The 15,512-nt window shown below is 30.5% G+C and overlaps 1 protein-coding gene across 1 annotated transcript in view; it reads right to left on the reverse strand.

Annotated features, from left to right (window-relative positions):
* Nucleotides 1-2,551: 2,551 nt before the first annotated feature.
* The window catches only part of LOC129963194 (glucose dehydrogenase [FAD, quinone]-like), a 39,657-nt gene continuing 26,696 nt past the window's right edge, over nucleotides 2,552-15,512 (reverse strand). Inside the window, exons 8-11 of the mRNA XM_056077366.1 lie at nucleotides 12,350-12,513; nucleotides 9,020-9,197; nucleotides 5,728-5,950; nucleotides 2,552-2,868 (exon numbers count right to left, since the gene is read on the reverse strand). Of these exons, the coding sequence (XP_055933341.1) occupies nucleotides 2,724-2,868; nucleotides 5,728-5,950; nucleotides 9,020-9,197; nucleotides 12,350-12,513 (710 nt within the window). The 3' untranslated portion in view covers nucleotides 2,552-2,723. The remainder of the gene's footprint in view (nucleotides 2,869-5,727; nucleotides 5,951-9,019; nucleotides 9,198-12,349; nucleotides 12,514-15,512) is intronic.

Genomic DNA, 15,512 nt, shown 5'->3' on the forward strand with positions numbered 1-15,512 from the left:
ACATCTTGAAAATATAATATTGTTAGGCTGATAGATAGAATGAATAGATCATTTTTTTTAATATTCATCTCCACAATATTTCATAGAAACGCCTGCATTCAAGCTAGATTATAACGCACAAAACTCTTGTCTCTTCACGTTTAACTATTACATCTTTACTTTGATACTGGTTCTCTGATAAATATTAGAACATTTTTATCACCAGATATCGGTTTTATAATTTTCCCTCAAATATTCTTTTGAGATAAATTATTCATATACTAATATAATAGTAGAAAAATTATATTAGTAGTACAGACATAACCAAACATCCGCAATACACACGAGGAAAGGGAATCGTAAGTAGTATCGATTTAAACCATTCCACTCATCTTTAGGAAGTATTTTCTAAATGACGAGTTTACAAAAAAAAATTCTCAACATCATTGGCATTTTTTTTTTGTTCGATTTCGTCGATTTCAAGATTTTTAATTATTATAATAATCTGTCAGCCATTTACCATCCATGGATGTTCTTCACCAAGCACATTCTAATTGTCAACAGATGTGTGCATACTCACGTGTAGCAAGATATTTTTTGGCAGCAAAAATAGCGGTTTTTTTTTTTTTTTTTTTTTTTTTTCCTGATGGGCATCTTTGATTTTTACATGAGTCAAATTCCATGTTAAAGGGTAATTAAGAAGCTATTTTTATAAATAATATTTTCATGTTTTGAACTTTTACTAAGCGTAATTTTTTGAAGTTGTTTTTTGAATCTCGCGAAATTGTGTTTATAACAAATGGGTATGGTTTAACGCACATTTCTAATCTATTGCACAAGGCTTTAATTGATTTCCCAGATTTTGTAACTTAATGCTCCTTTACAATCTAACAGCTTAACAGGCTGAAAATGGAATGTTTTTACTAAATATAGTATTGTTCAGATACTAGTAAATATTAATTAGAATAATAAATTGTACTCTTGTAATTCACTAGAAATGGAAGATTGGAATTGGAATTATTACTAGATTGGAATTATATTCGTACGTCGCTGTGAGCATGACGACTCAAAAACTAGAGCTAGACGGAAGGAATTTGGAATATATTTATATCAAATTTTAAATGAAATCCTTTCAGAGAAAATGGTCTGCCCATTTGTCCGAGAGGGATTCAATAATTACTAAACATAAAAAAACTGGAGATAAAATTTGGTATATTTAATGGTAGAATTTGTAGAAATGCAAATCTCGAGCGAAATTTATTGGCAGGATGTTTGCCTATGTGTCAGAGTACAAGTGAAGCAATATCCATCTGGATCTTTATATTTTGAAATTAAATTTAGGCTCACATTTTTAGTATTTAAAGTGTATATATTTGTATCAAAGTAAGTTTGAGCAAAATTCGTCAACGATTTGGCTTTATAATGGCTCGTTCATTTACATAATGTAAAGAGGATAATTGAAACGTAATGACTCAGATAAATGAGATTTGTAATGTGATTTTGCTACTAAAACTAGAATTTTCTATCAATGATTCCTTCTTGCGTACAACCGACCACCCCGCCACCATTGGACGTAGCAGTATCGACAGGATTTGTTGTGGCCGACTGCTATCTTTAGCATTGTCCATCCTTGCATTGACTGATTTGTCAAACTGACATTTTCTTCGAGTAATTGGCCACAAAGTGGTCAATTACTGTTCTTCTTCCTTATCTACAAACTGACAAATAGTTGGTAAAAAACTGACAATTTTTGACATCATGTCCTTCAGGGTTTTAAGATTACCTGGTACCATCAATACTGTACTTAAGTCATTATTTATAATTTTCAGATTCTTTCTTAGTTCTGAGAATTCTAAACATTCCTTTAAATAGTGATAAACTGTACCAATTCCTCCACAAATGCATTTATTTTCCTACATTCTCCCAAATCTTTGGAAATCTGCTGGAAATCTGCCATGTCCTGATATAATTTGAATTATCAGTGGATGGTATCTTCTTATTTTTATTTATGGATTAGGAATGAAATCGAACGTTACTCTTCCGTTTTTGGACATGTACCATCTGTCAAACCATTGCAGCTTTATTTCTTCTCTTAATTCCAATTTTAAGACACCATTTGATTTGGGGACAACCATATCAACACCCTCTTTCCGTGCCGCCAACTTTGCATATTGATCCGCCTTTTCATTACCATATATCCCAATATGGGCTCTATCAATGATTCCAGCTAATCTATAAAAAGGTGTACAAAATTCATAATCAGTTGTTTTTCACTTTAATGCGAATCGCAAAACGCTCATGCGCGGTACTCTGAAAAGGCATGGTAGGAGATGGACAGATAGCATCTTTTTATGGAGTGCGCGAAAAAATTTCGGAGAAATAACTCAAGTTTTAATATTTTAGCACAGCAACAATCATTTTATGCGCCGGGAAAATATTCATTCCGGGTAATGGTTTGTTTGGCACTCTTATTCTAGTGTCAAGCTTAGTTTCTATATAAGTAGAATAGATACAATTTTTACAACGCAGGTACTTCATTTATTATTATAAATTAAACCAACATGAATAAAAGTATCGAATCATTCATCACACATACTTACACAACTATTACAAAACAATTTTAAATAAACTATATCTGTACATTTGGCAAATGAGGAACAATACAGTTTCTCTCCCATAACGAGAGTCTTTATAATCCTAATTTTTGATGAATGGAGACATATTTCGTTAATATTCGGACTTTGTTACTTTTCCATCCCAAGTTGAGCCAATTTGATGAAATCCGATGCTTTTTCCGCAATCATGATGACCGGGGCATTCGTATTCCCTGAAACTATTGTTGGCATGATTGAAGCATCCACCACTCTCAGACCTTTGATTCCTATGACCCTGTAAATAAAAATAGCAATGTATTAACAAAATGATTGATAGCAATTTTTACCATTGTATAAAGCCAACGCCACAAAATCCTATGAAAATATTCGAACATGGAAAGCACATAGGTCAAGCATTTAATATCAAGCGTAAAAAATAGAAGATATTCCATTGATTGTGTCATTTCCACTCGAGTCAAATGAAGTCTCGAATACTAGAATCAAGCCATTCGTTTATGTGAACATATTACTACACGGCACGAATAGTTTTGTCTCCGTCAATAAGGTAAATATTAGTTTTTGAGTCTCACTTTTTAAAAAAATCAACAAATTTTGGCAATACAATCCAAACACTTCAGTAGTAACATCTGCGACTTCTTCCTCTATTTATATTTTTTAAAAATTCAGTAACATTTAAAATTTGTTTGAATGTCTTAAAAATAATTTTAAATTCAGGTCTTTTCAGACCATTAACTTCTTTTTTTATTTGTGGTGAAAGAAATTTGTGTGTTTAAATAAATATTTGATTTTTGAAGTCCTTAAAACTCGATAAATAAATTCAAAAACAAATTCACTCATCAAAAGTGCTATTTCCTTATCAATTATAGAAATGGCAAAAAGTGGAAAAAATTTGTTTCATCTCAATTTTGTCGGCCAGTTAAAGGCAGCCTTTATATTTGCAGATACGTTACTTTTAATTTTCACTAATGTAATTATTAACCCTTAAATGCATAGCGGTGAAGATCTGATATGTATGTTTAAAACCTTATAAGTAATAACCTTATAAGGTTTATAAGGATATAAACCTTAAGGAAAATGCGTCAGAATACCTTAGACAATTGGTCTTGGAAGTCATTAATAAAATCCCTAAATGTGACATTAAATTGTATACTGATGGCAGCAAAATCGACAATTCTGCTAGGTAGTGGCATCTATATTGTAACTCCTCAGTCTAGTTTTTCTCTATGTCAGCGAAATCCAGACTTCTGTTCCGTTTTTAGAAGCGAACTTCTAGCAATCGATGAGGGACTTAAGAAAATTTTACACGAAAATAATTATAAGAACCTTTGGATTCTTACTGATAGCCGCAGCTCAATGGAACACCTTAACAATTGGACCTATGTTGGAGATAAAGCAAGTTTGTCTATTCTTCAGAAGTTGAAGCTGATTTCACTTCAACATGATATTCATTTCCAGTGGATCCCATCTCATGTGGATCTACTTGGTAACGAAATAGCAGACAGGCTTGCAATGAAAGGAAGCAGCCTAGCGACTTCATCTTCTGCTGAGCTCACATACTTAGAACTGTTCTCTCAGGCGAAATTCCTAAATAAGAAGAATTGGATGGTTCCCCCTATTCATGATTGGTATAGAGCCAATAAGCCGGGGCAGTCCTTAAATCTTCCTTGTGATAGAAAAACCAACACTTGCCTGTCGCGCCTTGCCAGTTGCCACCTTAAATGTCTTTTCTTTTCTCAGGGTGAAAAATTTTACCCTCTTTGCCCGAAATGCTGCCAGCATCAGGCCTCTGCTGAACATATTCTGGACTGTTTAGGATTTCATTGGGGAGAAATTTATTCTTCTCCCTTCCTCGTTTTTGACTTTCTTCTTGTCAACGGAATTTTGGATTTGGTCTGACTGCGTCAGACCATGCAGATTAGCAACAACAACAAAACCTTATATGTTTTTATATAGCAACCTTTGCAAAGTATATTTTTATTTTACTCAAACTATTTTATCGTTTCCGATCGCAACTAGAATCTTTGACAGTTTATTTCTTTATCTGTGACAGTTTTCACTGTTGGCATGCTATCTGAATACAATTTCATTTCGGCGGGTGTTCGGAATTACGATCATTTATATAAAAAATAATAAAAGACAAACAGGAAAAATTATTTTCTGATAGAAACAAGGAAAAGGTAAGAAATAATATTTAGTAGATTTGTAGAACTCAAGAAGTGATTGTTCATGATAATGTAGAAATACACCAATATGTTTTTTGAAAATTAAAAAAAAAAAATAATGATAAAATAAAGTGTTTTGTATTTTCCCATTAACTACACCCATTTTCCGGTTTATTTTAAATTTTATTTCTTTAAAATAAAAATTCATGCACTTAAGGGATAATTTAGATTAATATATTTATACATTTTTAATGAATTTTTATAAATTGTCAAGTATTTTAAAATGACAATACAATACTAATTAGTGTTTTAAAATAATTCCTCGTTTGCATACGCCAATTCCTCAACCTTAATCTAAAATGGGATCTTGTGAAAATCTCGTGCATTTAGAAAAAGAGCATAATGTATCTAGCTATAGAACTCGCTTAACCCTTGGTAGGGCCGTGGAAAGTGTGCTTCCCACCAAATTTATCAATCTTTGTATGAAATTATGTAGGTTGGCATAAGTTCTGACAATTTTTTTTAGTAAGTCAGAAACTTAGATGCTTCAGTTCTTTATCTTACACAAAATGATACGTCTTGATTTGTTACTTAATTATTAATTAACCAAATTAATTAATTAAATTAATTTTTTCTAATAAGCTAAATGAATCCCTTTTCTTATTCTAATTTCAAGCCTAAAAATATTTTAACATAATATGACTAGAAAAAAATGGCCCTTTAAAGGGTTAAACTGAGGTTCAGATATGAATTGGTAAAAACTTGATAAATTTTGAGATTGCAGAGAAAGACTTCTGACAGAATATTTCAGTTCGGATTGTGTCAAATGATAATAATTTCAAGGAAGGGGCCATTTGGTAATCGAAGAACGAAGAATATCAGCCAGTCAGTAAATGGATTAAAATAGATTATGATTTGGCTGAAGATGTTCTTAACGAAATTTTTAAAATAACATTCATCAAATGGCTTACCGTAAATGAGAATCCACGACAGCTGTTGGATCCCACGGACTTCCCATTTTGCAAGTGCCCACTGGATGATAAATAGTGATGGTGTATGTCCTAGCCACACACTCCAAGTACAAATCGCTGTACAGCGGATAGATCTCGCATCCAGGGAACTTAGTTTCGAAGAGCCTGGAACCCATCTTCAGAAAGGGAGGTTGTAGTCCCAGTTTCAAGCAAATCTTCATACCTGGAATAATTTTTCATTTCGAAAGATGCTTAACCCTTATCGTGGCAAGATTTTTCACAACTTATTTAAAATTATGACAGATAAACTACTATTTTTATTTTTGAAGTATAAATAAACGTCTAGAAATGTCATGTGTTTAATAAAACTAAGTTAAAAATTATTTTATAGTGGTAGTATATTTTTATAAAGTTGTATGTATGATATACTATACAAAATGAGCATAAGGGTTAATTAGGACTGAAATAATATTTAGCTTTTTGGCATCTATTTACTATATATATCTGTCAAAAATATGAAACTATAAATGTTTTTATTCTTTATTAACACATTTCATAAGCAAGAAACTTAAGAAGATGATATATCTTATATCGTATATCCTTTCCTATATCGTAATGACATCAAAATATTGTGTATTACATCAGAAAAGATAAAATTGTTCTCCATCCAAAAGTACTAATACTAGAACTATTAACATGGAATACATTACCAACATTCTCTAAATTTTCTTTTACCTGCTTTATTTAGGGCATTTGTTAATCAGCTGTCATAAGTCATCTTGCATGCATATGAATCTGAGAGAATTTATCATGTGATGCCCGATAGTCACAATGCGGTAAATAATAAATGTACAATGCCATTTACTACGATAGATCATAAGGCATCTAGGTTGTCAAATGCCTTTTTAATAAAATATGCCATGTGATTCCCGATTGTAGCAATGCTGTAAATATTAAATAGAGATGACATTCACAGGAAATCAAGCAAATCTGACACCTTAAGCATTTTTGACAGAATGTACGATGCGATTCCGATAGCCTTAATACAGTGAATATTAAAGGTAGATGTCATTTATTAAGTCTCTGAAATATACAAAAATATAAATGTATGATAATAGTTAACAGTTTAATATAATGCTTCAGTGAAGATTCAAATTCAGTGCTTCAATTTGTTTTTTATCTTTGCTAATGTCTTATTATCATAATGAAAAATAACTTCGAATCAAAGAATATTTTCCCATATCTTTACTCAACTATGATTTCTTTATCGAATTAAAATCCAACACTTCTATGATTATTACCTACTTGTATATGACATATAAAGAAAGAATTGTAATCGAAAAAAATTAAATTCGAGATTTTGATGAATTTTCAAGTTTCAGATCTTATTTATTTATTTTGTATTATGTCTGTCTGAGAATAAAAACGCTTTAAACTAGACTGATAAAATTCGATATATATGGATTAGCGACCAACTTGTAGATTTCTATGAAGTGAAATCGGTAATTCCAAAATTACAAAGAGCTAGATAGATAAAATTTGTACACAGGTTTAGAGCCTCAAATATAAATTCTTATCAACTTTTGAACCAAATCTGTCAAAGGATCTGTCGGTTTTTGCTTTCACATAAATGTAGACGCATTGACTCGTAAACAGAATGACATAAATCAATGAACTTCGGTATGTTATCTTGTGATAGATTTGGTTTGGTTTGGTTGTAGTTCTATGTCGAATTTTGATTTCATGTTAGTTTATATCTACCATTTAATTAGATAACCCCTTCTCTATTATAATTAAGACATAGCAAAGAAAGTGTAATGAGACAAATAATCTGAATCAAAGGTGTAAACCATGGCGGCGGATGGATTAAATCTAATTAAAAGGAAGTAAATAAATGTAGAAAAGTCTATAAAAAGGAGATCCATATATAATGGAGAGTAATAATAATAAATTTGGATTATTATAGAGAAATAATCAATATTCAATTTGATATCGAAGCATAGACATACCAATATAAAATAGATACAAAGACATATTACTTTAACTTGATTTGGAATTATATCGCAAATATTGACTTTCTTCCCTTTGATCATTTTAATCACAAATATACCTTCCTTATTAATGTGGATGACTACTTGGAAATGGTAATATTTTGATGAAAATATCGATTTTTTTAAAATTCAATTTTCTTAATTTCTGAATAATTTTCTTTATGAAACCGATTGAATTTTGTTTCTTCTTTATTCTTTGGAGAATAACTTTTGTTCTATATTTGCATTATCTACTTTTAACCCTTTCTTGGGCCATGGGAAGTATGCTTCCCACCAAATTTATCAATCTTGTATGAATTATGTAGGTTGGCATAAGATCTGACAATTTTTTTTAGTAAAACAGAAACTATGATGCATCAGTTCTTTATCTCACACAAAATGATGTGTCTTGATTTGTTACTTAATTATTAATTAACCAAATTAATTAATTAAATTAAATTTATCTAATAAGCTAAATAAATACCTTTTCTTATTCTAATTTCAAGTCTAAAAATATTTTAACATAATATGACTAGAAGAAAATGGCCCTTTAAAGGGTTAAATACTATTTTGAATCAGTAAATGCTATTTTCTCTAATTATCATCTTAAATTTCGGTAATATTTTATTACGAAAAATATAAAATCAAATTTTAATGCATTATTTTTGTTAAATTTCAGTATAATTTCTCAATATATTTCGTAGTTACTGAATTTCATAAAAAGCAAATCTGTTCAGTAACAAAATAGTTTACAATTTTAATACAAAATAATGGAAAATTTCGTGTTGTTTATCATTCGAATCTTTGAGTTTAAATATTTTATACAACTTCATTCTTAGTTCAAGATCTAGGCCCTAGTGTTGCTTCAAAACGGGACGTTAAGATAACTAAACCAAACCAATCAAGATCTAGGCAATATATCCTTTACATTATATGTCAAAATTTGGACAATTCTTTTGATAAACTTCTGAATATGAAGAATTTTGCTTTATAAATCTTTTAACTCAAAATTAATATTTCTATCAATTTTAAAAGCATTTGTGGATTTTAAGTGATACATTTTTGATTCATATGTTTTTTCAAACTATTTTATGCAACAATTTAAAAATATAAACATTTTTATACCATTTTCAAAAGATTCATACCGAACATAATTATTACCTCCCCCCCCCCCAAAAAAAAACTCCGCAAGGCAAGCATAACATTGAAATTCAAAATGTGATAATAGATCATTAAATATATTTTATAAGTCCCAAATATACCTTGAACTAATTTTTTAATGTCCAATGGATTGCTGAAGTAACGTGGGTCAATTTTTGGTTTTACATATGGATCTGCTGACTGAAGGTATATTCTTCCTCTGCTTTTTGGCCTCAGGAGCACAGGATACATAGTGAAAGTGTCCTTTCCGATGTATGGCACATACACTGCATTGAAGTCCTGTGAAGAAATCGATTGAGATAATCATGGAACAGCAAATTATACATATAATATTCTTTTTCTAAACAGAAAAATTCTATGAAATTAAAATTCTATTTTTATCTCTTAAGAATAGAAAAATATTTCATAAAGAAGAATTCAATTATAGAGATGTTTCAAATCTTCATATTGAAAAGAAAAATGAGGAAATTTTTAAATCCTTTTGCAGCTTTTCTTACAAACAAATATAAAATAAAATGAAAAAGGAAGATCTGGCTTGTTATTTTTGTATGATTGTGATTATTTAGTAAAGTTTGCGACAAATTTTGTGTTTGTTAAGTTAGCAAGGAAGTTACTTTTTCGTGTCACTAATCTGTAACTGCCCGAATTCGCTAAAAGTAACAGAAAAAATAAAATGTCATTTCTTTTCTAATAAATAATTTGTCAGAAATTAAAGTATTTATCTCGAAAATAAATAATTTTGGTTAAAAGCACCTGGTTGTTTTAAAAATTTAAAGAATCGCATAATATTATCCAAAACGTTTTATGGGTTTCATTGTTACCTAACAAAAATTTTTAAATATATTTTCTTCATCTTTTAATAAAGTAATTAAGGTCGTAAACTTTGAGACAGTTTCAATTGCATGTATTTCACTCCATTTCTAATAATTGAATATGATTTTTTTTCTTTCCTGAACAATCTTAGAACTTTAAATAATGAACTTTATTTTGCAAAGCAATGCATATTTGCATCATACATTTGGGCCAGTTTTGAAGAATTTTTAGGTAATTTAACAGTTTATGGTAAAAATGAAATAAAGGTTGCGGCATTTCTTTATAATATTTCTAAAAATCATATAGTTGGTGCTTTGATATTGTCCTAACTAGAACGATAAATGTTGAGAATTTTACCCCCAATGACTAAAATCGCCATATTTCTTTAATTTCTCATTTCAAAAATATTTATAGCTTTATTTCCATTTACAGAATTTGTTTTACAAAAATATTCTCTCCATATCCACTTCATCCGAAAAAAGTTCTCCTATAGAAATTTTCCAATTCAAACTTTGTTTATCTAGATGCCTTTGTAAAATAAAAGCAACAATCAGCGCTCGCATCTAGAGCCATCTATTGGTTCATAATGGAAACGCATTGTTTTTGAAATATGTACAGTTTCAATTTTGTTCATGTACTAAATACACAATTCTACTACCTACATTTCGTTGACACACTGAAATCACAAACATGTGTCGTTTTACAAGAAAAAAAAAGTCTAAAACAGATTCTGAAAGATAGCTGTTTGGGAATAGAGATAAAAAAATATTTAATACAGTATATTTTCCTAAATCAAGTAATATATTTTAAGTAAATTGTTGTGCAACAGATTACCGTTGATTTAAGACAGAAGAGTAAATTGCAAGAACTTTACACATAAAGCGGGAATTAGTAAATTTCTCAAAGTTCCACAACTATGTACTTTCTATTGATTTAAATTTAATCTCCATGTTCAGAACAGTACGAACTTCTTCCTATCATATGACATCTTCCTAATCGTCAAACTATATCCATCATAGGACACTGCAAGCAAACAACATTAATTGCCAGAAATGAAACTTGAACAAAGACTAGAGACGAGACGAAATCTTAAACTATGATTACACACTTTGTTTTTCTGCTCCGATGTTCTATGCATCGTTATTTATACTATAAAAATATGACATGAATATTTAATATAATATATTTATTCAAAGGAACAGCATTCGTTTGGTATAATTCATTCTGTTAATGAATTTTATTGAAGCTGCATTAATAATAAGGTAAAAACCCTGCTCGTCTAAAAGATAGAAAAGGTGCACCTATTATATAATACTTATTATTTGAATTTCTCCTAATTACATTCTAATTTTGATGAAGCAAAATCTAAATAGGCAATTTTTAAGAATATTCTGGATAACTGAAATAATAAAAAGTTTAATTGTATGTTGCCTTTAAGAGAATAAGTTCAAGAATCCACGGATAAAAAAAAATTAAAATAGAAAGTAGTTTTAAACAAAATGATAAAAATAACGAAATTCCTGTAACAATATCGATATATTGTTGATATAATTGTTCATTTGCTAGTGAGTCAGCTAAATGCGAAAAAAATCATCCAAATTGATCTGTAAGCGTATTTTAAATCATAAAGAAAAAAATTCCTTGGAATAATGTTTTTTTAATTTTGAAGATACTTGATTTTAGTCTTAATAAGTTCAAGAACATAAGTTTTTATAAATAAAATCAATACACAAAACTAGACAACACTGAAAATATCAATAAAAACTTTCTAGACATCTTAAAGTTTGGCAGTTTCTACGTAGTTACCTTCTCTGCCTATTTGAAAATTTGTCCTTGCCTTGGTGCATTTGTAATAGTAAATCCGAAATCTATAAATTTGCTGTTTCTGGGATATTTCGTTTCTAAATATTTAACAATGTCCAATTATCCATTTAAAAATTATATTCAACGAGTCTCGTTTAGTAGTTTGAATTTCGATTTCACTTACTATGGATAACGCACCACATGATCATTGATCTGACATTTTCATGTTAATGCAACAATTAACCATGGAAAACAGAATTACCAGATTAAGCGCCCTGATAATTCGATAGAGGATTCATATTATGAAATAGCTCCGTATGATTTAGAATTTTTTGATATCTAATAAATTAAATCAAACAGAAAATAAATAACATAGATTAAAAAAATATAAATTTTTCTGTCGTTATAAACAATGAAAGATCATACATTTCGATTCGTGGAAAAATTCAAGAGACACCTAAAATAATTCACTGTGCCTATGTAGTTTAAAAATCTGTTGCTTCAAATAATTTCACTTTCAGTATCAAGAGTTCTGTCATTTGATGCATCAATCCTTATCACATGACCTTAGACTTAAAAGGCATTAACACATTGACCATTGCATGATTTGCCTGTGGTTCACAAATGTCCTCTAATTAGTGCACACTTACTATCTAAACTGATAACATTTCCTCTGTTATATATAAGAGACAGCAAAGAAGGGAAGGGATCATCTAATTAGATTGATAATCCGATTTGGAGAAGAGAATCGTGCCATTGAACATGTTAATATCGATACCAAGAATTCCAGAGATATGTCAATATTGATTTCTTACTTCATCAGTAAGGCCCATCACTTTCCTGATGGACACTCCTTCATCAGATGAGGGGGAGCTGGATATGAAATGGATCTCGATATCCGGCCAATCGTCCGTGTGGTTGGCGAAAGGAGTATTTACAAAGGCCAGACCTTCGCAGCCTCCGAGGACGGTGAGTGGACCTATGTAGGGTTGAAGGGAAATATTATTTGAAATAAATATATAGCTTAATCCAAATTTTATTAACACTCATTTTCTGTGAAAAGAATTCCATAGAATTTTAAATAGACCTTGAGGATATTTCATTTCCTGTTCAGAATTCAGCTTAACTGAAATAATAGTTTTTAATTTTATCATATTTAGATGGTTAGTTTAGTTATATTAACGTCTCGTTTTTAAAGCAACACTAGGACTATTTTGGGACAGACTTCTTAATTTTGAACCGTGATCAGATGACATAGACGACACCTGGGCTGGCACCCTTATCTCCAAGCTTCCACACCTCACCAGCAGGAGGACGTTTGCCCCCGACTGATTTAGCGTGTACCAGAACCGCTACACGGCTGTTCTTCAGTGGAATTGGGTCTTGAATCTGAAACCTTCCGGTTTCGAAGCCGAGACTTTGCCACCAGGCTACCGTGGCCTCCATATGTAGAGAGAAACAAGTATAATTAAATACTTAAATGAACATATTTATGGATAAAAAGAGTTCTATCAGGTGTTCAAAGTTACAGTGAAAGTATAAATGAAAATACAGAGACATGATAAAGCCGTCGCTAAGTGAGCTGATACATGATAAAACCGTCGCTCCTGACTCAAACAAACTGAGTTCAAATAATCCGTCAGTTGTAAAAATTAGTATTTCTGTTGCACAGTTTGGTCAGAGTTTGATCCAATTAAATTTCAGCAAAAACATTCTAAGGTTTGAGTTGCCCGGGTAATATTGGAAGAAGTTACAGCTTAGGCATTACTTATTTCTAATTTGTTGATTCAAAAAATTAAATTTAAATTGATTATTTATTTAATTACTGGTTGTAGAATAACTTTGTGTATGTAACTGTGTTTCCACACAAATGACTAGTTAGATTCGAAACTTCCCTTGGCTCAGTGTATAAAAGACCCACAACCGTAGCCAATATTTGTTTACCAACGGATTCTAAAACCCTCCTCTCTTTTACGCAGGCGTTGGGATAGGTTTAATTCCCCAAAATAGGAGTGAAAGGAGGGATGAAAGATGTTTACATTTAACAATAAAGTAAACGTGGATTACTCGCGTTAATAAAATAAATGTATTTTGAATTCAAATAAAATAACACAGTCATAAGCGCCACAACACTCGCATACACTTGAAAAAAAAATTGAACGAAAAAGTATCTAAAACGACGGAAATCAAGGTCAAAGTATGACGAAAGAATTCCGGAAATGTGCTCATCCTTCCGGGTCTCACCCCTTGGTAAGATAGAATCGTCGAAAGGTGGTAATCTCAGGATATTAAAACGAACAGTATCTACCAATAACATCTAGCACAATTGGCATAAAAACCTCAAATCGAAGTTTCGCCACACGATGCTACAAGCTATCAAAAATTACAATCATTTTCTGTAATTGATAGAGAATAAAATCTTGGCTTGAATTTGCGATCTCGTTTCCCGGGCTCCCAGAATTAAACTTTGATAATGTAGATTTGTGTTGAAAATTCATTATTATTGCGTGGACATGTTTTAAAATCTTTCTTGACATACCTGAGACATCAAACTGAAGAAATTTTTAAAAAAACTTTAAATTAACTGAGCTTTGAAAAAGTATTATATCATCAGCGAAGAGCCAGGAGAATATCAATGAAGAGGATGAATACCTATAATACTATATTATTTTGTGAATTGATATCAATATCTTTAAATATGCAAACCATGCTTGTGAAACGCGAGTTATGAATATGATTTTCTGGTTTTGCTTCGACGTTAACGCCAGCCAAATCTGTGGAACGTAAGTTGTTTACTCCGCCATGTTGGAAACGTAAGTGAATCGCCTCCAAGACACGTCATATCACTGGATAATGCTGCCATATTTAAGCAGTGTTCACATGCACGCAATGAGATGCCACTTCTACTTCAGGAAGATCACATGACGACAATGACAAATGGTTGTCTCATCGGGACAACTATTTGCCATTCTTCCATTGTGGTCACGTGATCTTCCTGAAGTAGGCCTGGCAGTTGCGCGCAATAGTTGGTCTCATATGAACACCATTTTAGAACCGTAGTTGCTACCAGACAGTTAGTTAAATTGGTTTATCGCTGGTTATTTACCATTGTTTATAATTGGAGCTTAATTTTTCTTTGAATCTATGCTGGATCAAGACTGTAAGTTTTTCGTTTTAACAATCGTTTCCATGTTGAATGTGCATTTTAAGATTTTATATTTTTATTTTATGTTCAGCTATAGTTCTTGCAATATAACTATAAAAATATTTAAGCGTATACTCTTTTATACGTTTGTGTACTTTTGTGATATAGTTTTTAGATTTTACTATTGATTTTTTTGTTAGAAAACGATAATAAAAGCTAGTATTGGAAAAATGTAATATTAGCGAGAAGTTTATGAATATAATTAATCTTAAAAAGATGTTAAAGAAGAAGCTAGAGATAAAATTACAAAAATTTTCAGTTATTTTAAAATCCAAATTGAAAATAAAATATAGCTAAGAAGATAATGCGTAATAAAGCAAAGAATCATTTTTTCATCCTTCAGATTTTTAGAAAATTATCCGTATCATTAAACAATTGGATTTATACCAAGCTTAAAATAATACTATCAGTAACGAGATATTAATATTTAGGATCAAAATTAAAGATTTATGATTCATAACAAAGTACTGCAAACAAATTTAAATGACAAGACAGAACTATGAAATATTTAAAGATGCCATAAACAAAATTCAATATTTAATTATGAAATATTAATGAAGAAGTTGAAACTGTTAATAATGCTATCGGAAATATTAAATAAGAAAGCGAATTAATAATAATAAAAGAATTGAAATCAAGCTGAAAGTGAATAATAAGAAAACCCTAAATCATTTAAAAATAAAATTTGAAACAATAAACAAATCTTATTGTCCCTGAAACAAGAATTCATTAACAAGAGCTTTGTCTGCCTGTCCGTGCTTAGAATGAGATCA

This window comes from Argiope bruennichi, chromosome 3 (genome assembly GCF_947563725.1).
Source record: "Argiope bruennichi chromosome 3, qqArgBrue1.1, whole genome shotgun sequence".
NCBI classification, from domain to species: Eukaryota; Metazoa; Arthropoda; class Arachnida; order Araneae; family Araneidae; genus Argiope; species Argiope bruennichi.